General features: G+C 39.5%; 2 protein-coding genes across 2 annotated transcripts; one reads left to right on the top strand and one right to left on the bottom strand.

The window, feature by feature from the left end:
• Positions 1-1,143: 1,143 nt before the first annotated feature.
• Positions 1,144-3,177, bottom strand: LOC105927347 (somatostatin receptor type 2). The gene has a single exon (XM_012864054.3). The coding sequence runs from the start codon at positions 2,695-2,697 to the stop codon at positions 1,681-1,683; it is 1,017 nt and encodes a 338-aa protein (XP_012719508.2). The 5' UTR covers positions 2,698-3,177; the 3' UTR covers positions 1,144-1,680.
• A 14,584-nt stretch (positions 3,178-17,761) lies between these two features.
• LOC110368628 (homeodomain-interacting protein kinase 1-like) lies at positions 17,762-23,786 on the top strand. The gene is made up of 4 exons (XM_036142599.1): positions 17,762-17,935; positions 18,867-19,048; positions 20,838-20,961; positions 23,180-23,786. The coding sequence occupies exons 1-4, from the start codon at positions 17,762-17,764 to the stop codon at positions 23,276-23,278; spliced, it is 579 nt and encodes a 192-aa protein (XP_035998492.1). The 3' UTR covers positions 23,279-23,786.
• Positions 23,787-25,490: the final 1,704 nt, after the last annotated feature.

The following is a 25,490-nucleotide window of genomic DNA, read 5'->3' as shown; positions in this document are numbered from 1 at the left end:
CATCACCACAGCATGATGCTGCCACCACCATATTTAACTGTAATGTGTCACTTGGTCTTTTTTATGTCGTTGGGTCATTAATGTTATGTTGCAAACCGCTGAGGCCTCCAAAGCACTATTAAATCTAACTGTATATTAAGATTAATTCCACACAGGTACCCTAATTGGGAAAGTCCTAAAGGAAACCAGATTTAATACAGGGAAGTCAGTGTAAAGAGGATGGCATATAAATGCACGTAACAATTTTCTGAATTATATTTGCAAAGATATTTAAAAGCCGTTTACTATTTGTACTTCTTTGTGTTGGTCTGTCACATAAAATGGTGACCATTGGACTTTATGGTAATAACAAAGTGTTACAAATATTTTTGCTGGGCTTTGATCTTGACGGAGGTTTTACACAAAAGCATTAATTTCTTGATTCCAATACCTTTAAATCACTTTAAATAGTACTATTCTAATATATTGCGCTCACATTGTGACAACAGCAGCCCCCCCCCCCCCAGTTATATTTTCTATAAACAACACAGAGCATAAATCAAGACAATAAAACAACAGATAGGCCATGTGGGATATAATAGATGTTGTGTTGAGCTGGTTATACATCAATATGTTGTATCTACCGTATATTGCAGGACATATTACTACATCTGTTCTAAAAATAAACATTGTAGACACAATTAAGCCGTCAGAAGCAATCTAGTTATGCAATGCAAAAAGAGAATATAATGAAGAGATGGCATCATTTTTACTCTTGATCTTTTCTTTCACACAGAATACACCGGCAACTCTGGGAGGTTTGAGGTTGAATCTGTTTGTACACGAAATACCAGAGCACACGCACATTGCCAGAAAAGAGCAAACACTCTCATCTGTTGCCCTCCTACTGTACACTCTTGACCACCGGGAGAAAATCCAGCTGCGGGAGTCGTGCCGATGCAATTGGCTTGTTTATGTGTGGCCGTCCTCATGCTAACCCAAAGGTGGATGACCCCTTTTTATTCTGTTTACACTCGACCTGTTTTCCTTTTTTTGCTTTTTTTTGGACCACATTTAGTCAGTCCCGCTGAAAAGCGTGATAATGCCAAACACAGTGGAGCCCATCATGAGTTCTACAAAAAATAAAGCAGTTCTGAGACCAAGGAGGAGGCACATGTTTACTTTACCAAAGCATGATATTCAAATACATAGAATGCCGATTAAAATGATTAAAACATGATAGAATTCGGTCGCTTGGTAAGCTATTTTACTTTGTCTTCCACAGGAAAGAAAATCTTCAGAAGACATTGGTTTATTTTAACAACTAATGAAATTAGAACATGCCTCTGATCAGTAGCAATATTCACAAACGGTACAGAACAGTGATCCACAGACATTTGATCAAACACTTTATTTCCAAACTGAGATAAAAAAAATAACTCATTGCTTGTGAAAATGCAGACAAAATACAAAAAAACAAAACAGAAGATAGTTAATGAGATCATTACACAGTAAACTCCAAAATTATGTACAACTTCACTCTATGGTGAAGAGTATGTGCTTTTCATGCATGAAGCGTAACATAAGCAAAAACAAGCTACATTAGTTATGATTCACAACTCTTTCTATTAAAGGCAATCATGCAACTATATTTATACACAGAGGTTCACAAGTATCGTGCCGAGTATCAGTGTTCGGTTCTCAGGCCAGAAGAGTGACATCCTGTACACCTGTGTCATTTAGGTCGCTCTGCTCCATACTATACTTTGAGCTAGGACAGGATTTGGCCCCGAGGCACAGCAGGGTGCGGAAGTGCTTCCTAAAGGTGTCGGAGAAACAGGCGTAGAGGATGGGATTGGCACAGCTCCACGAATACGACAGCAAGACCACGAATTCAAAAGCTCTTCCGAAATTAAAGAAGGAGTGCTGATACAAAGAGAGGAAGTTGAGGGTGTAGAATGGAAGCCAACACATGCCGAACACCACCACCACAGCCACGACCATTTTGGTCATCTGCTGCTCGAATCTGCGGCCCTCCCGGCTCGGCACCGGGGAGCGGCGCCGCTGGGACCTCAGGGAGATCAACATGGCTGCGTAAAAGACCGTCATTAACGTAAAGGGTAAGGCGAAACCCATGACGAAGGTGTAAAAGAGGATGCCGACAAACCAGGACTCCGTGGCAAAGTCTGGACTGCAAAAGCCGTGATCGGCGGAGAAATGCAAAGCCATCGGGAGAATGGTGAGGAGGGAGAAGAACCACAGGAATGCGGAGACGACCTTGGCACAGCTCGGGGTTCTCCAACGGGCGAATTGAAGAGGTCTGGCGAGTGCCACGTAGCGGTCGACGCTCATCGCTGCGAGGCAGAACACACTGGTGAACTGGTTGATCCCGTCCAGGACCATGATGACTTTGCATGCTGTGTTCCCAAACACCCACTGGTCCTTGAAGTTCTGGCTTGCAATAAAGGGGAGGCCGACCATGAATAGTCCATCGGCCAAGGCCAGGTTGAAAACATACACTGTTGTGGACGATGACATCTTGTCCAGTTTCAAAATGGCTATTATGACGAGGGAGTTCCCGGCCAGTCCCACGACGCAGACCGCGAGGTAGAGAAAAGCCATGGTGATGCCAAAGCCATCGATGTTTTTCTCAAAGTCAAAGTGCTCAAAGGAAAGGGACTGATTGTTTTCCACGTTCAAAGGAATAGATGCTTCCATTCTGATTCAGTTCCTTGTTTAGAGACTGGCAAAGGAAAGAACATGAATAAGAGATGAACATTCAGTGACAGCTGGACTTCAGGAGGAAGGGACACACACCAAAGTTTTCTTCCAGCAGATTTTCTTCTTGGATGGAAAAAAAAGTTCTCAGAGGGTGATAAGTAAACAACTGAAGTGAAAAATCTGAAAATCAAAAAAAAAGTTCTGGTCCCTTAACTCATCTCTTCTTAGTGTCCAGCCTGTCACACTTCCTTTGATTCTCTGACAAGAAAAAAGTATTCTGCCTGATAGCAAGGTGACTTTCTTCCCCAAACACTCTCAGAAGCAGGGTGGAGAAGACTCGGACGCTTGCCTGAACACTCGTTTTCCTCGAGAGCCCCTTTATATCTCTTCCCTCCTCTGTGTGTGAGGAGTGTGTCTGCTCCTCCGTGTGTGGGACACCCTCCCCTGTACCTCCCCCCTCTTGTTCATCAGTCTCCAATGACTGTGATGAACTCCGTGGCTCGCTGTATTGGCATTTGAAAGATAAAGCCTTCCACGCCGCTCTTGTTCTTATAACTTTGTCTCTGCTATCTTTCCTATCGCCCTTATTTTCTGTTTACTCTCCTTTTCTACCATCAGTTCGGTCTTCCCACCCTCCTGTTTCTTGTCTGCCTCCCAGTTCAGCGCTAGGTCACGCAACTGAACCTAAACAGATAATAACACTATCTCAATGCTCCGGCCACCCACCTCCACGGCCCGCGCTGAGCAAATCTGCCGACAGGAAAGAGAAGTCTTTCTTGCAATTTCTTTCGAGGCTTTTGTTTCTTGACATTTGACATAGGAGGCTGTTTTGTTCTCCCCTGACTCCTTCCATCACTCCCCATACCGTCCTATCTTGCTTGTCTTATCAGGAGAAGAAAAGATGGAAAGCTTCAGTGAGAGATGGAAAAAAATTAAAGGAGAGAAAAGGAAAACAATGAGGAGAAGAGAAAGACCAAGAAGGAAAGGGAAAGGGAGGGCATAATGAAGTTATGGAGGAGGGATGAGACACGCATGGCTGGAATTCAGTGTTGGACAAACACTCCATTCTGACACCATCTTTGTTTATGGTGTCTTTGAAAAGTGTTCACATCCCTTTTTCCACATTATGTCAAGCTCCAACCACAAACTTCATTGTATGTCACTGAGACTTCATGTGATCAACCAGCATATGGTGGTGCAGGTTTTTTTCTTTTTTTTTTATTCTAAATATGCCCTGCATTTGTATTCAGCCCCCCGAAGTTAATACTTTCTGTTCAGTGTTGTCATTACTTCCTGTTTGTTTATTGTCTTTTTTATATCTAGATGTGTGTGTTGGCGTGCTACCTATTATTTCTAGTCTGTTCTGCCATTCATTCTGTCTGATTCCCTCCATCTCTGCTCTTTGACTCTGCTCTAGGCCGCTACCAATCTGTTCATTAGTCTCCTCTCAATTCTATTCAGTTTTCTTCAGTATAGATCCCTCTTTGATTCTTTAATCGCTGCTGGTTCATCTGCTGAATACTGCTTAATTCAGCTATAGTCTTTCATGTGTAATTTTCCCCTCCATCGTCTTCTTTTCATGTTCCTGGTTTGTTTTTTGGATTTATTTAGTTTCATTATCTTCCACGACCGTCACCGCCTTTTGTGATACCATTCAATCACACTGGATGGAAAGTATCAGCGGAAATTAATTTTCACGTGTTGGACTTTGACTGGACCATTCTGTCACACAATTGTCTTTTGATATATACCATTTAAATCTTGCTCCCACATCATGATGCTGCCACCACCGTGTTTCACAGTGGATGTGGTAATTCAGGGTAATGATGAGTTATTTTTTTTGCAACCCCAACCTTTTGTTGGTCTAAGAAAAAAAAATTTTGCTTAAAAATGATCACGTATAAAATCTCGGAGATCTTCACGGCACAGCTGGACCCTGTTTACTAAAAAAGAAGCTTTAGAAGACAATGGTTGTACTGATACTTTTTTCAGTGGGTAAAGCGGTCCGCATAAACATATACATGCCACACTTCACATTTATATTTATAAAATATAAAAACCTTGTAGGATTTCTATTTAATTTTACAGTTATGTGCTACTTTGAATTCTATTACTTAAAATCCTAACAAATTACAGTAATGTTGCTGTCACATGACAAAATGTTCAACTCTGGCAAAGTTCTGTACTTAGACGCTCATAAAAATTTCCTCAGATATTTCCCAAGACATGCCATTAACCATCTTGTTAAACCGGTTCTTATTAAGTGAAGAAAAATATGCCTTTGTAGTCTGCATTCATAATTTGGTTGTTGCTTAACCTACCCTTAGGAAATTCCACCTCTAAATCCCAACTAGCCCCCCAACACCCCACCATAAAAACGGCACTAAAAGACTTTGTCTGGTAATGGTACATTTGGAAATGTTTCCCAGCTTCATAGTTCATGGACAGTATTTCTCTGTGACGTTTCAGCAGACACACTGGCAGTAGTGTCCACATACTGGCGAGCTGTCTGAGTGAAAGGAAAAGCCACATGGGAAATAAATGCCAGTTCTGACACAGGTAACCTCAAGCCTGAAAGGTTACCTCTCTCTTCAGACAATAAGGTCTCAGGAAAACCTCTGTTCACACAGTTTCTAATCTTTGCATCAATGACTATTTTTGTTTTTGTCCCAAAGGACCACTTAAAGTGCACTGACAAACTCCCAGCTTTATCTAGCAGCAAATGTAATGTTGAGATCAATAACGCCTTGGATGATTTTGACAGACACAAAATAATTCTGTTGTCCTTCGTACAGAAAAAAAGGAAAATTGATTGGATTCCTGTTGAAACCTTTGGTGTTTTTGTCCCCATATTGAAACAATTACGCATTGTACCCCCCTGCCTGTGCTGGCGGCTTTTCACTGCCTCTCTGAATGTACAAACAGCTATAAACACTTCCTGTCAGCTCTAGGGGGAAAAAAACAACAACTTTGATTTCAAAACTTTTTGAGAAACAGGTGGACATGTTTCCATGGGTATAAAATTTGATTATATGCTTTCACAAAAACACTAAAATGTCCTTGGGGCCAGTAGGTGGCAATAGCATGAGCATTAACAACACATGAAAAATTCAAAGGAAGAACATTATGAGGATAGCAAAACTGAATAGACTAAATAGTCTTTCTGAACCAGTTTTATCATGCATATTTTTCTTTTCCAGAACACCTTTGAAGTTCAACAGAAAAAGATTAACGATTAAGCAAAACAGAGAAATGAAAATCCAATAAAAAGGGCTTAAAATTGTTTCTACTCCAGAAAGAGATAGGATATGCATGGAATTGACTGCCATACAAAGATATTTAAGTCTAAACCAACTCATTAAAATAAATTTTAAACAAAATCTCACCCTTTGAAAGTATTTAAAAAAGATCCAAATTCCACAATAAGACCAATGTTCATTTTGCATGAAACATCCACACATCCATTGTCTTACTAATTTAAGAACTGGTCACAAATCCAAGAGGGAAAACCAGCATACCTCTCCCAGCAACATTCTTTTGGGCCCTCTTCCTAATCGGACCTCCCAAACGGAGGCTCAGAGTCAGACCACCTGAACTGGTTCCTTTTGATGGAGAGGAGCAGCAGCTCTACTCCAAACTCCCTCTGAATGATAAAGCTCCTTGATTTGACCTATGGTTATTAGATGTGGAACCAGAACCAGAACAGGCAGACACCCGATATTCAACGAGACACTGTGTTGCATTTCAAAGGTTTATTATAAAAAAAAAAACCTGGTACGGTCAGGAAACCTGTCAGAGCATGTTGGAGTCCTGGCAGTGAAGGGAGCTGGTTTACTCACTGCAGAGGTGACAGACAGGATGACTGGGGCTTAATCAGAGTCCAGGGGACAGGCTTAGGTTATGCACAAAGGACCAGAGAAAGGCAGGAATATCCAGGGGTATGGCAAGACTCATAGTCATGGTCCAGAATTCAAGAGTTGATAGATGCCCAACAAAGGCAAGGCAAGGCAGGGAAATCCAAAAGACTTGAACAAGGTCAATGATGTGGTAATGAGGCATGAAATGCTGGGCATCTACTAACAAAAAACTTTCAGTCATCTGGCGCTGTCCTACTGTGTATGGTGAGCTTATAATGAGACAGAAACAGGTGTATGGAATGAGCTGATTGCAGCACAGTGGAGTGGCAGGCTCGCGGGTGCAGTGAACAAGACATGATGAGAATGAGCAAAGGAGGTTTGGCAGAAGACAGACAGCAGACAGGGCAGAATCATGACAACAGGTGAGTGTTGGAACGTAGAAAGACTGGTAAATCTAGAGTTTGCTCTCTAGCTCACCATGACCATCCAACGCTGCACCCAACCCAGCACAGAAACAAATGCAAAAAGCCAAGATGACACCCCAACGTTCCCACACCAGACACCCCCTTTAAGACCACATGTTAAGACCCTGTCCATGAACATCGGGGATAACAGTCAGCCCTGAACAAGCTTAATGTGGTGTTGTGAATGTGGACACAGCTCCTGCTTTGGGAATGCAAGTACCGCATAGGTCATAAAAGCAAGTCTATACTCCAGCAAAAAAAAAAAAAAAACGGAAGAAAATGCAAAACGCATCAGCAAACACGATTGTAAGCCTTCTCCTTATCAACCACCACGCATAGACTGGACCGACATAACCCTCTCTACAGTTCAACAAAGATAAGACAGAAAGATGAGCCAGAAAGCCTCCTTTCTAATACCAAGGAGTAAACCTCCCTAGAGAGAATTGGAAGGTTAATCCTCAAGTAGTTGGGATGCATAAAAATGCTAACACCCTGCTATTGAGCAAGCAGCAGTGAAACTTTAGGTGCAGCATCAAGAGACTCAGCAGTACCTAACTTCAATCATAACTGTTGCTAAAGCATGCTCGAAAGGCCAACCAAAGTGCAATGTGCGCGCAACTTTTGTGGGCCAACATCCTCAACTAGCACCCAGTATTGTTCATATGATCAAGTGGTGATAATACCTGCTGATATTTGACAGATGACATTTGACTGATTTGATAGTTAGCTTACAACCTGAAAAGAAAATGATAAGGATGATTTGGAAAAACAAAAATTTCCCTAAAAGGTGTTTGTTCGGCATAATCCTGACCTTAAAAATGATGGCCTTTATATAAAAGTAAATCACTCAAAAATGATAACACTTACTTCTTTAGATCCAGACCATGTGCTTAAAATACACATGACCCAGCAGTAGTCTGTCAAAGTGACTCACTCTAATTTTAAAATGTCAACAACTGAAAGTGCTAGAGCAAAGCAGAGAGCCACCAGAGGATTTGTCCCCTGGGAAACTTTAAGATAATTTTTCACAGCTCTGGTGGATGTCAAACTAAATTTGTGACTAACTAAGGATTTTGACTTTTTCTGAGCCCTTCAGGAAAAATCTGATTCTCCAAAGCTATTCAAAATAATCATCAATTGACCTGAAACTTTGTCTCAGATCTTGGTTTTAGGCCTGAGTTCAACTTCAAGGTGGTCCCTTAATTTGCTTCTGAGATGTTTAGGTTCAGACCAAATGGGCTAAACAAACCTTCACCAGAGCCATGCTGCTGGGGTTTCTAAAAAAAGATCTCAAATGAAAGACAGAGGCCATCTGCAGCTTGCTTGTAGTGATATAATTATTTCAGCAACGCCTGAGTCATGTACTGTTGTTCACTGTTTTCCTCAGATTTCTGTCAGTAGAAAGATATTTTAGGAATTCTAAACAGAATTTTTAGGCCTATCAACACTCTGGAAATTCCACCTTTTAATTATGCGGTTTATTGTTTGTGGGAATACGTGTATTTTTATCCTTCTTTTATTTCCTGGCAACAATACCAATGAACCCAGGGAGACTTATTGGTACACATTTCCAATTGGACACAGACATCTTAAGTATTTAAAGTGTGTTTCAATTTTGTGTGTTGCATAAGTGTTTCAGCAGTACAAATGGTTGGAGATTTGAACATTACTTTAAAGTAGATAACAAGGATAAATAAGGATTATACAAAATAGACAAAACCATCGTGACAAATACTTTATTTCTTTTAGGAAATATCCAATATCAAAGGAGACATATCATGTGTAATGGATTAGGTCGGTTGGAACACCCAACAACCGAACATCTTCACTTATCGACCCGTAGTTTTGGCATTGTTGACCGTAGACTACAAAATCATGGTGAAAAAAATAAAAATGACTGGATCAACTGCAGCTGTCTGACTTTTTTGACAGACTTGTGAAAACACCGTTGCAGTAATCAATATGACTAAAGATAAAGGCATGCATTAGTTTTTCCAGATCCTGCTGAGACATTAGTCTTTTAACCTTGGAAATGTTCTTCAGGTGATGGAAGGCTGAGTTTGTAATTGTGTTTAGATACTGGAGGTTCAGGTCTGAGTCCATCACTACACCCAGATTTCGGGCCTGAACAGTGGTTGCTAGCTGAAGCAGCTGCAGTTGTGTGCTAACTCTTGTTCGCTCCTCTATTGGTCAAAACAATTATTACTTCAGTTTTGTTTTATTCAATTGAAGAAAACTTGGCACATCCATGCATTGATTTTTTCTAAGCATTTACTCTATCTATCTATCTATCTATCTATCTATCTATCTATCTATCTATCTATCTATCTATCTATCTATATATATATATATATATACACTCACCGGCCACTTTATTAGGTACACCTGTCCAACTGCTCGTTAACACTTAATTTCTAAGCAGCCAATCACATGGCGGCAACTCAGTGCATTTAGGCATGTAGACATGGTCAAGAGAATCTCCTGCAGTTCAAACCGAGCATCAGTATGGGGAAGAAAGGTGATTTGAGTGACTTTGAACGTGGCATGATTGTTGGTGCCAGAAGGGCTGGTCTGAGTATTTCAGAAACTGCTAATCTACTGGGATTTTCACGCACAACCATCTCTAGGGTTTACAGAGAATGGTCCGAAAAAGAAAAAACATCCAGTGAGCGGCAGTTCTGTGGGCGGAAATGCCTTGTTGATGCCAGAGGTCAGAGGAGAATGGCCAGACTGGTTCGAGCTGATAGAAGGGCAACAGTGACTCAAATAACCACCCGTTACAACCAAGGTGGGCAGAAGAGCATCTCTGAACGCACATGACGTCGAACTTTGAGGCAGATGGGCTACAGCAGCAGAAGACCACATCGGGTGCCACTCCTTTCAGCTAAGAACAGGAAACTGAGGCTACAATTTGCACAAGCTCATCGAAATTGGACAATAGAAGATTGGAAAAACGTTGCCTGGTCTGATGAGTCTCGATTTCTGCTGCGACAGTCGGATGGTAGGGTCAGAATTTGGCGTCTACAACATGAAAGCATGGATCCATCCTGCCTTGTATCAACGGTTCAGGCTGGTGGTGGTGGTGTCATGTGGGGAATATTTTCTTAGGACTCTTTGGGCCCCTTGGTACCAATTGAGCATCGTTGCAACGCCACAGCCTACCTGAGTATTGTTGCTGACCATGTCCATCCCTTTATGACCACAATGTACCCAACTTCTGATGGCTACTTTCGGCAGGACAATGCGCCATGTCATAAAGCTGGAATCATCTCAGACTGGTTTCTTGAACATGACAATGAGTTTGCTGTACTCAAATGGCCTCCACAGTCACCAGATCTTAATCCAATAGAGCATCTTTGGGATGTGGTGGAACGGGAGATTCGCATCATGGATGTGTAGCCGACAAATCTGCGGCAACTGTGTGATGCCATCATGTCAATATAGACCAAACTCCCTGAGGAATGCTTCCAGCACCTTGTTGAATCTATGCCACGAAGAATTGAGGCAGTTCTGAAGGCAAAAGGGGGTCCAACCCGTTACTAGCATGGGGTACCTAATAAAGTGGCCGGTGAGTGTATATATATATATATATATATATATATATATATATATATATATATTTATACAGTTACCCACTGACACAAAAAAGTCTGTGTCCTTTCAATCAGGATTTAAACCAGTGGAGAGCTGTACCAGAAAGGCCGACCCAGTTTTCCAGGCGTTCTAAAAGAATGGAGTGATTGACAATATCGATGGCTGCACTGAGATCCAATAATACCAGTACTGACATCCATAGAAATGAGCACTGTCTGCATTTATATGGATGTCAATAAACACGTTGACAAGGGCAGTCTCTGTAGTGTGGTGAGCACGGAAACCTGACTGGAAAATTTAAAGGTCAAAAAGTGGATTTGGCTTGATATGTCCCCTTTAAAGATCTCCAGGTGGAAAAAAGTATATAAACCTTTGCTTCCTTCTATAGAAACAATCACAGTCCCTTGCTAAATAAGATTTTTTTTTTTACATTTAATCATATGATAACTACAAGCTTCAAGACATTTCAGTAGGAATGTATGTGGTAGATCAACAGAAAGTAGTGCATAATTATGAAGTGAAAGGAAATGTATTCAAAAATGTTTACATAATAATAGCTTTAATCTGAGTATCCATCCATCCATCCATCCATCCATCCATCCATTCATCCATCCATCCATCCATCCATCCATCCATCCATCCATCCATCCATCCATCCATCCATCCATCCATCCATCCATCCATCCATCCATCCATCCATCCATCCCCACAAAGCAGGGTCACTAGAGTCACAGTCTGCTTCAGTGACCACCAGGCAACACTGAGGCATGTTTGTCAGTCTGCATCTGGAACCATAGGGTCTCAATCTTTTCATTCTAAATCAACCTTTGTGGAGTCTCCCCCTTTGACTGTGGGTTTTGCAGTCTATACTCAGCACATTTTACACTTTTACTCCATTTTGGCCACTTTATTATGCCGTTCAGAGTAAAATTTGCCCACCAACCTTCTCCATTGTTTCAGGGGCATAACTGGACCACTTGCATGATGGACCCTTTCTGAGCCTGGTCAACACTGCTCTTTGACTGAGTGCCCCCTGTGGTGATGTTAAGATTGGTTTAATTGGACTGTTCTTCATTTCAGCCTTATCTAGTCATTGGCATAACGTCTTTAAACCAGTCACCTTCTCAATCTAATTGCAAAACATACTATGCAGGATCTGTATGATTTGATTGATTCAATTTGACTTTGTAAAGTTCCTCAAAATGACACGTGTTATGAATTGGCGCTTTATAAATAAAATTTAATTAAATTATCTTCTCAAATTTTTCTTACTGGTCCTACTCTTTGAAATTGGGATTCAACTACTACTTTGCCTTTTAAAGTCAATAAAAGCTGCAAATGTGTAGTTATTCTTGTCTAATGGCTAAGCATCCATTGATTAAAACTAGATGAAATCAAATTTGAAATCTAAATATTTTATGCCCTCTGAATTATACCTTTCTTTATTCAGTCTGTCTGTTGCAAAACAACATTATCCAGTCACAATATCCCTGTGACTACTACCAACACAACACCAGGTTTAGTTAAGGATTTTGAAGATAATGAAGATAGTTAACTTTTTGGGTCTGTCACCATGGCTACGATGCTGGAATCATGACCTGCTCATGTTAGGTTTCCCAATTAGCAATTTAGGCCACAAAAGCACAGCCTGTTGCGGATATGTTTGGATTTGTACCTCTGAACATATAGTCACTACTCATCAAGAGTCTATGAGCTAAGAGCACGTCTCACTCCCCAAAACTGTTTCTTGTCTAACTATTTTAAGACTGTGTAACTTTAAATCAACAAACCCACCATTACAAGTTTCATGTCATAATACATTTACAACATCTCTTCAGTGAACTCCCCCTCTCTGCTGGGATTTGAAAAGGCACTCTTTTTCCAACTCAGCTCATTGATGGACTGTTACAGTTCATAGCAGAACTCATTTTCAGCCTTCACCCTGAAGCATGATTGTTTTTCCACAACACTTTTAAGTGCAGCTCACGCTCACAGATGTTCTGTTTTGCATCGTTGTGTATGATGCGGGGACTTAATTCAGACTTTTTCCAGTATACAAAAGCAGATCTTGGGACACGCACTGATCTATTGGGGGCATCTACTGCATTCTGACTTGAACCTGTGCAAAACAGACTGAAATGAACCCCATTCACTCTGTGGTTGTGGACATAAGTTTTTCAGTGGTTTATGGTGTGAGAATAATAAACCTGCTTTAAAGGGCACATCCATGCTTATAGAATCTTAACCAAAGTTAATCACTGATTTGTTTCTGACTCAGCTCCCTGAAAACATGAAAAACATTTAAGAAATTTGACAAATCTATCATGTATTCCATGTCATCGGCTGGGTTTTTAACAAAGCTAGTTATTTTTTTAACATATGGCTTTCACCTTTTAATACATAATTGATTCTTAGCCTGAAAGGCATATTTTAAGTGACAATTTTATTCCTTTGCAAAATCTACATTTGATGTATTAAAAGAAAACATACTCAAACTAAGATATCAGCTGGGGAAGATATTACATGAATAAGTTAAGCAAAATAGTTAAATGAACATGCGATTAATGCAAAAGGAATAAATCAAGGGAACAGCCCGTCCATAGAAGCAATGCTGATCACAGTTCAGTTAGAAGGAGTTTGAGTGAATCAATTTTTCATGCAGCTATGGACTAAAACCATACTTAGAATATTGAAACAAATCATTCAGGTTCACATTTTGTCTTGTAGTCCACTGGTAAATTTCAAACCACGCTGACATGACTGAGTGAGACTGGCTGTTTTTTAATATGGGTGACTAGGCTGTCTACTCAGCGTACCTTTACCTGGGGGGTCAACACAAGCCGCCTCTTTCACTATAGGCTGATTGATGGTTCTTAATAACGCCAAGAAGTTATATCATTCTTATTTTCAGAATCAGCGTCGTCAGAGGAGGTTTCTGACACCTCGTCTCCAGAATAAGCTAGTTGACCTGATCCACGTTACTCTGATTTGATGTATGTATGAGTTAACAGTAAGGAAGGGATTGATTACAGAAAGGTTGATTAATGTCAGACCTTTTAATTCATTCAACAATCTCATTGGGATTTGTGTAATAGATTGGATGCTTTTATGTGTGTAAATGTGTGTGTCAAAACTTCTGCATTAATGGTCAGTAAGTAATAAGAACAGTGTTGTGTTTTTCCTTCCCGGTATAGCCACTGATATATAACTCCCAATTGTTGCTATCAGAGAAAATAAATGTTGTTATTGTTGAATTTATTAAACATTTTGCCTCTTTCCTCCACTGAAGGCTTCCATTCCATCACGAATTTCAGGATTCACTGTGATGCAATAGTGACTAAGCAGAATGTCGGAGTGGAAACGGAATTTACGAGTTTGTTCCCACCGACATTTTCATTCAATCCTTGCTAGTGAACACATCAACTTGAGAAAATTGTGCTCGTTTTCGACAAGACATTTTCGTTAAACCGATTCCGTTCAAATGTTCATCATCGTCACATGACTTGAACGACCGTATGGTAAGTTCTTTCTGCAGGCTGACTCTTGTTCCTGCAGGACAAAACAAAAAACAGTAACTCTGACAATAACAATAACTAATGTTCTTTGTTGACATGTTGATAAAAATCATATTTCTATTGATGTATTTTAATAAAATGATAGTATTGCTGAATTTTAAGTATTGTTCTATTTTTTTTTTTAAAGATGTGATCAAATTTAATTTTACTCAGTGAAATAAGTTGTTTCTGTTTTGTCTAAAATGTTATTTTCCAAGGGTATTTGACAGGTTTTAAAGTATTAAATATGAATATATATAGACATTTTAGTTGTAGCATATGTAAAAGCTATTTGCAAGTAGGATGGATAGATGTGTTTAGGTGTAACTTTACATTTGACATATCTGATGAATGTTTTTACAGCCTATTTCTAAAGAAGGAAATCTTGGTCGTTATTTTACTTCTTTTCTGCTGTTCTACTACAAATCCTCCATTTTTAGCTGACTCCCTTTTAACCCAGACAGCTTTTAAGGCCTTTGAAGATGGGACACCGTATTTCATCTCCATCCTCTGACTATGAGGTGCAGAATTACCTGGGGAGTGGCGCCTATGGAGCGGTCACCCAGTGCAAGAAACTGGCAACCAATGAGACGGTGGCTTTAAAAGTCATCAAGGACACGAAATATATTGAAGTAGCAAAAAAAGAGGTGACGGAAGGCTTCTGTACACTGATAACAAACAATCTGAACTGCATACATTTTATTTTTAAACACTATTTCAGAGCTGAGAGTTAGTGAAATTCCAACCAGTTTTACTATATATTCTTTCAACTATATCAGCCACATTTTAATTTGGTATTAGGATCATTTTGTTCATCTGAGTTTCATGGAGTATAGAACATTTTCTGTTGTTATTGTTTTTCATGGGACCAATAGGCATCTACCTAAATTGACTGGAATGACATGTTAAATAAATCTGCCCTGCTGTTGTGTGACATCATTGCTGTAATGTTGCCTTCTGGCAGAATTACAGTGGTGTTCCACTCACAGACGGAACCGTACTACGCCACCGTTTACAGGATGTCAACGCTTGAGACCAGCTTTAACCATAAACCGCAAAAGAAATTTGCCCTCATACTGTAGTGGTTGGGACAAATGGACTGCAGAGTGCATTGTGCGCAGAGCTAGCAGATGTGTTTCTGTGTATGATGAATGTTTCTTAGATTTCATACATTACATGGACACAGGAAAATATAAAAAGGCTGTACAAGTTGACTGAGTTTGTTGTTACACCCGAAAAAAGGGTTAGGGTGCACCAGAAGTCGACCAAATACTTTGAAGACTGAATAGTTTCTCTTTGGAATTCCCTCACACACTTTCGTTGTATGTATGACAAAGCACTTTATCCTTATCCTATGGCCTCGACCACCAGTGTCCAAACTCCGGGGGGAAGACTTCACTAATCCTAATCTGAAAATGAACATCCAAGTTTATAGACATTTGCAGCTTTCACATCTTCTGCCGGGGTCCGAGCACCAAAGAACTTTTGATTTATGTCAATAAATTTCTCTAATTGCCCCGTCTTGTCTATGTGATTCTCTGCAGATTAAACTAAAAATTTGTTCTCAGAAACTCTTTCAATTTGAATTCCACCAATATGTAACTTGAAATTACATAATTTCAGGATAGCTTATAATTCACAAACAACTTTTTTTAACACAATTTTTTTTGTCCTCAATGCATTCGTTCATCCTATTCTTTCCAGAAATTTTTTTTTTATATCATCAGCAAACATAATGCATTTTAACGTAATGGATACTGTAAAAATCTCATAAACTAATAAATTATAATAAATCATAAACTAATAAAATAAAGGGGAGTGTTGGCCTAGTGGTTAGACCACAGAGCTTCAGTCCCAGAGGTTCTGAGTTCAACTCTCACAAGCTGCCATTCTGGGTCCCTGAGCAAGACCCTTAACCCCCAATTGCTCTCCAGGTGCCGCACAGTGGCAGCCCACTGCTCCCCAAGGGGATGGGTTAAGATGCAGAAGTGAATTTCTCCATTGTGAGATCAATAAAGTTTTATTATTATTATTATTAAACTAATAATAATATTGGTCTATAATTTGTTCAAGTTGGTCTATAATTTGTCACTACTTTTATAGATTGGAAACACTTTTTTCTTTTTATCAGAAAAAAAAGTATTTTTTTGTTTTCTTTTAAATTCACTCAACAATGTTGTTGTATTCTGTATCCCTGACAACCACAGCTATGTCACAGGTAAGGAATTACTTCTGGCTAAGAAGCTGGGTTGAAAGCTTTGTTGCCAGATTGGGTGGGTTTCCGCCCAGCTGGGCTTCTTTTGGACGGGCTGGGAAAAATAGCTTTAGGCAGGTTGTTAAAATTTGGGCTGCTTTTCACAACATTTGCCAGGTTTTTAAAGTATTCATAGGGAAGTTCTATCAAGATAATTGCCATTGTGTGGCAAGAAGGTAAAACAACTTGTACAATGTAATAAAATGCCCTTTCTTTGCACTCATTTTATTAGTTCAGTTATTTTGAAATGTCTATAATCTGTCAAACCTGACATCATCAATGATTTATAGTCATTGGCCAATAAGGTTTCTCTATGAAATGGTATTAGTCAATGGTAAACGCCCTTAATGGAGTTAAGAGTTCTTCTGATCAACTTGTTTCTTGGCTGCTGCTCTGTGTGTGAAAGAGAAATGTTTGATTGGTCTATACTTTGTGAGCAAGAGAGAATAATTTTTATATTAAGTTAGATTTACAACTCATGTTGGAAGTCTAAGGATGAACTTTTTTGTGTTACTATGACAACATGATCAGGAAAGTGGTCTTCTGTAGCTTATTTGGTTGACTAATTGGACATTCTGTGAAGATACTGTACATGTGCAATGTTTTTTTCTTTCTCTGTATTCCTTTTATTTGCTAATGGCATACATTTTATTATGTTTGTAATGTAATAATTTTACACTTTTAATATGAGTTCAAGAGACGTGTTTTTTTGTTTTTTTTTTTGAGGCAGGCAAGTTTTACTTTGTGTTTGGGCTGTAAACTGTCTGTCAAATCTGGCAATCCTCATAGCAAGTTGTGTCCTAGGATTAGTGCTGCCGCTAAACTAGGTAAAAATGGCTACAAGTTAAAACTCTTGCCTCTCGAAACAAAGAACCTTTTTCAACCAGAAGTGAAGAATTATAATTAGACTTGTGGTTGACCAGAAGTTTAATTACAATTCTTCACTCACGCTAACTTGATATGGTCATTGATAATATGTCTAATATATTCATTTCAGTAAGTAATTAACTAGTTAGCTAATTCAACCTTAGCATAGCACTGCCACCAAACTAGCTGAAGCCAAATTCTTCCCCTGACACAGGACCATTCTCAGCCAAATGTTGACACTTTCACTGACTAAGTTGACCTATTTATTAATTTTACAACTAAATGAAGCATATTAGAACTGACTTCTTTAGTTAAGTAACAATGAAAATCTTAAGTGAGATTGAAATAATTTTAATGGCTAATACTTTTTAGTATTGACCAAAATGACTTCATTATGAAGAACAATGCTTTTTGCATAACCAGAATTAAACCTGAAACATTTCACTCAATCAGACGGAGATCCTTCAATACATGAAAGGACTCGGCTCAGATAAGTTCAACATCATCATATTTAACGACTCCTTCAGCCATGTGGGATATTACTGTCTGGAGTTTGAGAAACTGGACATAAATATGTTGGAGTTCCTGCAGAGGAGGCCAGATCACGCCCTTGAACTAAAGGAGATTCGTCCCGTTGTGCATCAGGTTGGTTTCTTAACTTAACTTCTACAGTCTTAACTGTAGAAATAAAAAACAGTCTCTGTTACATCTAAAATGATCTATAATGTATGTGGTTTTCCAACTGTGTTTATTACAGTTTTGGAATTTTATTTGCATGACAATATGTGAGGGCTAATCAGTCTGGTGACTTTGAAAAACTGGGGCTGGTCATTTGGCCCCTTGGACTTCTTGTACACCACACCTGAAACTTGTTTTAGTGCAAAACAGCAATCTGTGTCTGGACATTTTGTACAGGCCTCGCCTTAGTATTTAAGCAACAGGGGGATATTTGGCACCTACTTTGAAAAATATGGCTTTAACTGTACCTGTCTATGTTCTACTCAGATTACTGTCAGGAAAATATGGCAATGTGACTCCAAAAAATATCTTCTACCAAAAAAACTTGGTCAGGGCCTTTTTAGCTTGATCATAGATGAATGGTGGGGACTTAAACCAAAATACATGGAAATTGAGTGTAATAAAAAGTCCTTAAAATAATATTACAGTAAATAAAAAAAATCTAATTTGTGCCTTACCTTTTGGTTTTGGTAAATCATGAAATTAACTTAAAAAATAATCAGCAATATTTTGATTACAAGGGTAAGAAATTAGAACATCAAGGGATGGAATGGTTGTATGAGTATGGATTTACTAAGATTTAAAAACATGTGGAGGTAGTTGTCCACCATTCAGCTAAATAATGTTGCCATGAATAAGAAGTTGTATCTATATTGCATATTTTATTCATTTCAAAGTAAAAATGTGGCTTAATTAGTAGGGATCCTAACTATAGGATACCTATTACCTCAAATCTTTTTTGGGCTTAAGTTATATCCAACAATCATCGAATATGTTTATGATGTACAGTGGTTGTTCTAAACTAATCATGTTTGTTCTTAATTATGCTTGCTTACAGCTGGCCACAGCTCTGGACTTTCTTCAGGATGTGGGGATTGTTCATGCTGACCTGAAACCAGAAAATATAATGATTGTTGACCGCGGACAGCAACCCATGAGGGTCAAAATCATTGACTTTGGTTTGGCCCTGAAAAATCCTGAAGAACATACAGGCACAGTTCTTCAGACATTGTGGTACAGGTATGTAACTTCTAACTCATCTGCAACTTTGGACAGGTGGGACCAGGAATATTAAGAGGAAATGGGGAGGGGTTGTAGTTGCAAGTTTACATTGAATGTAAGCCAGTATAACTGCAGGGGATTGCGTCAGGGAGGGCATCCACTTACCATGGCAGTCAATAACAAGATCTTCTGTCTTACTTTAGATTTAAACAGTTAAAGGATTTTCTAAAGCAACGTTCGATTAAAAGGTAGAAAGCATATAATGCATGTGACCTTGCGCAGAAGATTCTCCTGGTGTTTTCATTCAATGTAAATCCAGATTAGTTGGTCCCAGGGGCAAAGGCTAATGGTTAGTCTGACAGGAACCAAAACCATATCACATTTAAAAGAAACCAATGCTTAAATCTATATTTGATAATCCTGTTCAAAATCCCTCTTTATTATACTGGGTAAAATCATCCTTCCATCCTGAAAGTAGTCAATACATTATATTTTCAGAAAAAGGAGGTTAAAAAAATCAACCTCTGTTGGAGCTGCAGGCCTGTAAAAACCAATCACTGCTCTTCTCACTCTCTTCTGTCCCTTAAGTTCCTGTGGGTATCACCTTATCTGTTGGTTGTCCCACATGCAGATCATCCAGAAACGCTAACGTAACGCCAGTGTGCGTGTCAATTCTTTGTTAGTTTCCGCTTGCTGGCTGCGCACTTCTAGTGTATCCTGTTAGCTTAGCGGTTAGCTTCGCTGTTAGCCGTTCATTGTAGCTCCGCTGTTCTCACTGTATACTTTGAACATGGTTGAGAGTCGCAAAAAGCAAACCGCGTACATGTTTATGATAAGAGGAAGGCCTCAGTAGAAAGAAATAAGACCAGAGTGGATTAGGGATTAGGGAGATTTTTTTTCACATGTTCTCCCTGAAGAGTGGAAGAGCAAGGTAAGACGGTCTTGCGCATGCGCGGTTGTTCAAAAGGGGACTTGGGGAAACTTCTGGAAAAATTGCCAGCTTTAACTTTAATTAGACATTGATTGTAGATCTTAATGGTGTTCCTGTGTGAAACACATACTGAGGATAGAACACAGAACTTGCATCAGTCAGAATAACTACTTATTGGACTATAAATTGCTCTGGAATATAAATCGCTTCCATCAAAAAATGCACCATAAAGAGGAGAAAAACACATATAAGTCACAACGGACTCCAAGTTGCATTTATTTTGAAATTAATTTTGCACAATCCAAGAACAAAAAATTAAATTTATTCTAGTAAGGCAATTTATTCAATTACACAGCTGCATTCACAATGGGCTGAATAATATGGAACATAATTGAGAGGTTGAATGGAGTAGATTAGCCAGCATTTCCTACCGGGAAAGTAACGGGCCGTTATGCTGAAAGATGTCAAAATTACGCTGAAATAAACCGTGATGGTAACGGTGTTATGTGCGGAGCTAACAGTACAACACGGATGTTTGAGGGTCTGAAAAATACGGTACTGCACAGCAAATGTATTGCTGTGCAAAAACCTATACAAATATGTTCAGCTAAGCAGTTGTAAAGGTTTATTTTTATTCTGCCTTCTGTATAAATAATCGGCAAAATAAATAAATAAAGATAACATAGAGAGAATCTGAAGGTTGATAAAGATGCATAAACCACAGCTAATTTGGATTTGTATGAGTAACTGGTTATAATCTTTTAAAAGAACCTCACATCAAAAATTCAAAAACTATCTCTGTCACCAATCTCATTAGAAAGCAGCCAGGTGTCTGACGTCCATCAAATCAGAATCTCTAATTGCATTTTTTCATAGATGTCCAGAGGTCCTGCTGGGAACTGCCTTTAATGGAGCAATCGATGTTTGGTCTCTGGGCTGCATTACTGTGGAAATATTTACTGGTTCTGCGCTGTTCCCTGGAGAGGATGAAGAGGATATGGTCAGTAATTCACCAGAAGTTACCTGACTTTATTTAAAAAACAACTAATCTGGTCATATTTGAAAGCTCCCTTTCCAGCTGCCGTCAACTACCACAATAAGTGGTTCAAGTCAACTCTTTTGACTGTTCTGGTGTGACCAACTCTGGTTTATCCCCAGATGAGACGCATTGTTCTCACCTTTGGAAATCCACCAGAACATCTGTTAAACTCAGGGCTGCACACCAGTGTCTTCTTCGACAGAATTAATGGAGAAGTGGAACCCTGTGGACCGTGGACATTTAGGGTAATCTTCAGGGGATCATTGCTGGCTCTTACTCAGCGTCTATGCATTATTTCCTCCCTGTATTTTAAACATATGAGCTCACTCAGCCATGGCTTTTACAGACAGCCGTTGAAACAGGAAGTGCCATCTCCGTTCCACACAGGAACGTGGACTTCTTTAAGACGGTGCGACATTTATAGAAAAATAAGGTTTAATTTTGGGCCCAATATGAGGTCCAATCCATCTCACTGTTTCTGTTTCATATTAGCTGCTTATAAAAACCTCAGATGAAAATGTCGATGAAAGTGAGCAGGCTAGCTTTGTCGAAGTGGTGGCAGACATGCTGATGGTTGATTCCGCTGAAAGAATCTCACCCAGTCAAATTCTTCAGCATCCGTTTGTCACCATGAGCCATCTGGCGGACAACAGCATCCAGTAAGTGTGTCTGTCTTTAGAGAATGTTGGTAACGTGTTCCACAGCGCATAGATAAGAACGTTTGACTAAACCTGCTTGTTAGCAGTGAGAGATCCTCTGGAAGTGCTGGAAATAAAAGACAATTAGTCCAAGAAGATGTTGGAGAATCTGAAAACAGGTTAGTTGATTGATTCTTCAGTCTTCTGCGAGGAAGCAACTGGGAGCAAATCTGAAGCTGTAACATGAAAGAGACAGATACAGGACTGAAAAGAGCTGAACAGTCATTTGGTTAACTTACTGTAGAAGCCCAGATGACATCTCAGCCAAGAGAAGGAAGGAAGACTGTGATGATGCAGAGCTCACAGAGGGACAAGCAAGTCCATCTTTGTCACCTTCACAGAAACGACAGAAAGATGATGCTGAGCCATATGCATCATCCAATGACAGCTCCCCAACAAAGAAGAGGAGAATAATCCTCAACAGTAAGATTTGTGTGTGGTACAAATAGTTAAAATGTAGAAATCCTACAATATCTCTCCCCATGATTTCTTTTGACGCATACTCTTGGAAGGTCCTGCATTTCAAAGGCCTGTTGATTGAGATTAAAAGTAGTGATGCAGCGAGAAATCCGGCAGTGAATTTATTCAGACAGATTTCAGCGCGCATTTTCAAACTCAAAAATCAAATCCTTTTCCAGTTGGTGAAGGCATCATGTCCAAGTGCTTCCAGCTTGTGTGGTAGCACTGTTCATGGCAGAGATTGTTTCTGCAAAGAAATAAAAAGCTGTATTTATAAGAAGCTGTATTTTCTAAGGAGACACGCAGGCTGTTCATTAAGGTGCTGCTTTGAAACGGATTAAAAATAACAGATCCCATGAAGATTATTGTTATTATTATTATTATTATTATTATTATTATTATTATTATTATTATTATTATTATTATTATTATTATTATTATCCTGCGTTCTCAGGGAGTATTCTGGGGGGAAGGGTCTTGCTCAGGGAGCCAGAGTGGCAGTCTGTTGGAGTTGAACTAGGAACCCTGCATCCTGTCCAGGACACAAGTGCCATGCTCTCTAACCAATAGTCCACCACATCCAAATTTGGACGGACTTGGATGGGTCCTTAGGAAATCTCAAAGTCCCCAGGCAAAGATCATTGTCCACCATAAAGCTAACTATGCTAAGGGCAAACATCAGATGCTAATATCAGAAGTTTAAAGTGTAAACTTCTAAAACCACCGCCCCCCCCCCCCCCCCTTTTTTTTTTTGTATTACAGCAGTACCCCCCGCCCCCACATGCACACGGTGATGTGGCGGCTAATTTAAAGACTTAATGGCAATGGTGAATCTTTTGGATGCTGTTGATTACAGTTCCATACACAGATATCAGGAAAGGCTTCAACCATTAACTGCTTTGCAAAGTTTACAAAAACATTTTCTCAGAAATCAGCCACAGAATCTAGTTAGTATTTCGTTAAAGAAAACCCAACCAAAGAAGTAAAAAATTTACTTGTACTGTATTGTCATCTGCTTGTAGATCAGGATGTCAATCTTAAGAAGAGGAGGACAGATGACGAAGAAGCTTCGGGATCAGGCAAAGCTTTCCCCAGCAAAAAGAGAAAGAGAGGACATCTGAGTAGAAAAAAATGATTTTTTGGTAATCAATGGTTGCCTTGCAGCTTGCTGACGGCCATTGAAACATAAAACATCTACTAAATTCCATGTGACCTGGGAGGCTGACCAAATAGTTTCCATCATCAACCAGATCTTTGACAATTCCATGAAACTTTATGATTCTTCTTCCATTTCCAAAGTCTGCACTAACATCCCAGTGCCCAAGAAACCCAACATCACTGGAAAAAAAGAGCACAGGCCTGTTACCCTGATGTTCGTGATCAAGAAAAGCCTTGAATGACTGATCTGAAGTGTGTCACAGACCCTATGCTGGATCCCTTGTTTCCAGCGGCAACTTAATAAGTCCCACTTGCATCGGTAGCTGCTGGTCATTGAACAAACACGTCTACAGAGACAATCAGCAGTACTGCAAGCCTTGTATTAGGTTTAAAATTATGAAAACGGGCGTCTAACACATCTGCTGACCCCACACATTCTTGACATAGTCTGTCGGCTATGCCAAAAAAATAAAATAAAACAGCCACTGCATGTCTTTCCTTGTGTGTTTGAACTACTCAAATAAACTGAATAAAATTTTGCTGGTGCATTCCTTATTTGTCATTGAAGTTTAGTTTTGTAAATTCCATTGAAATGTGTCATCTGCATTTAAGCCATCTATTTTAGGGAGCAGTGGGCTGAAACTGTCTCGCCCTGTGAGCATTCTCTAAGTGGCTAAGGGTTTCACTCAGGGACCCAGAGCAGTAGTCTGTAGGATTTCACCCAAGGAACTCTCAGCCTTTCCAGGATGTGCCCTGCAGAATTAGAAAACACAGATACACTTTAACTTGGCCATACTGTGAACATGGCCTGATGCCAGCCAATGCGATACACACATAATGCAACTGACACATCTTCTACACTGTTGTGTAGACTTATTTGCTTCTCTTGCCCATAAACATTTCAGATAATTTCAGACACATTTTAATATCACACAAAACACCTGAGTAAATGCGAAAAGCAGTTTTCAAATGATGATTTCATTCGGTAAAGCAAAAAAAAGTTGTCCAACCCAATCTGGCTATATGTGAAATAGCAATCACCTCCTTAGTCTAACAACTGGTTGTGCCACTCAGGGCGACATCGGGTGCCGTTGAGAGGCTTTTAAGTTGCTTTGGATGACTTTTCATCCACTGGACTGTTTTCATTCACCCACATTGGAGGTTTTTTTTCTAGACGTATTACTTGCCTGTTTGAGATTACAGCATCCAATCAGATTTACCTTTGGAGTGGCTTTGAGTTCTATAAACTCACGGTAGAAGGGGAGACTTGTGATTCAGATTTCTATAAGATGTGTTTAAATTCAGGGGCCACATGCTTCAGCCCCTCCAAATTTCCAAATTGTCTTTCGCTGTCCCCATTCTACCCTGTCTGGTCGCTGTTGTTGTGTGACTCTTGACTTTACATCCATATAATTAAGTGACATTTATGCCTAAACATTTAAGCTACCTTTGATTCTCAGGTGTCATAAATTAGTCTTTTTGGATGAAGAATGACGCCAAAAGCACTGAGTGGCCATGGGTGCATAGTAACCCATTCCAAAAAAGTAAAAAAAAAAAAAAAAACGGAACTTTGAAGATGTTTGGCTTCCTATCCAAAAAGCTTTTTCAATTCCAAATGTCTGTAACTATTTTGTTTCTCAAATCTCTAAAATATTCAAAATCTTTGCCGCCTTGATTTCAACATTTATAATCATCAAACGGGGGATGTGAGAAGAACCTTTTCAAATTGTGGCCAAATAAGGAGATCCTGTCTGAGTGCCTAACATGGTGCTCAGATATTAGAAAGAAGAAACAACCACATAATATATCAGATATTTAGATTCACCTGGAGCAGAAATACTTCTTTAATAGGCTGAACATTTTAGCTGAACACGCACAGCCCTGTAGAGATTGTTTTCCTTCCAACCCCCAGCAGCATCTGTGACTACGAAATGAGGACCATGAAGCATTTTAGGAATGTTTGAAAAACAAGGTTTTTACCGGAAAATACACGAGTCATCCTTCTTAAGAAACAACACGCTATTAAACACAATCATACCCCTTTTTAGGGCCATCTCGGCTGTTATTTCACAAGAAAACAAAACGTTCCAAACATTGTGCTGCTAATTGACTGGCATGTTGCATAAAACCACCCGACTGACGGGTCAGCGAGCCAGTAGAGTAATTCAAATCAGA

Source organism: Fundulus heteroclitus, chromosome 10 (genome assembly GCF_011125445.2).
Source record: "Fundulus heteroclitus isolate FHET01 chromosome 10, MU-UCD_Fhet_4.1, whole genome shotgun sequence".
NCBI lineage: Eukaryota > Metazoa > Chordata > Actinopteri > Cyprinodontiformes > Fundulidae > Fundulus > Fundulus heteroclitus.
Note: the sequence above shows the minus strand (reverse complement) of the source record. Positions and strands in the feature narration are given on the sequence as shown.

Excerpts from the sequence above, each read along its gene's own strand:
- LOC105927347 (XM_012864054.3), bottom strand. The coding sequence starts at position 2,697 with ATGGAAGCATCTATTCCTTTGAACGTGGAAAACAATCAGTCCCTTTCC.
- LOC110368628 (XM_036142599.1), top strand. The coding sequence starts at position 17,762 with ATGAAAGGACTCGGCTCAGATAAGTTCAACATCATCATATTTAACGAC. Across the intron at positions 17,936-18,866 it reads TTCGTCCCGTTGTGCATCAG|CTGGCCACAGCTCTGGACTT; the intron begins GTTGGTTTCTTA and ends GCTTGCTTACAG. Across the intron at positions 20,962-23,179 it reads GAGAGGATGAAGAGGATATG|ATCAGGATGTCAATCTTAAG; the intron begins GTCAGTAATTCA and ends ATCTGCTTGTAG.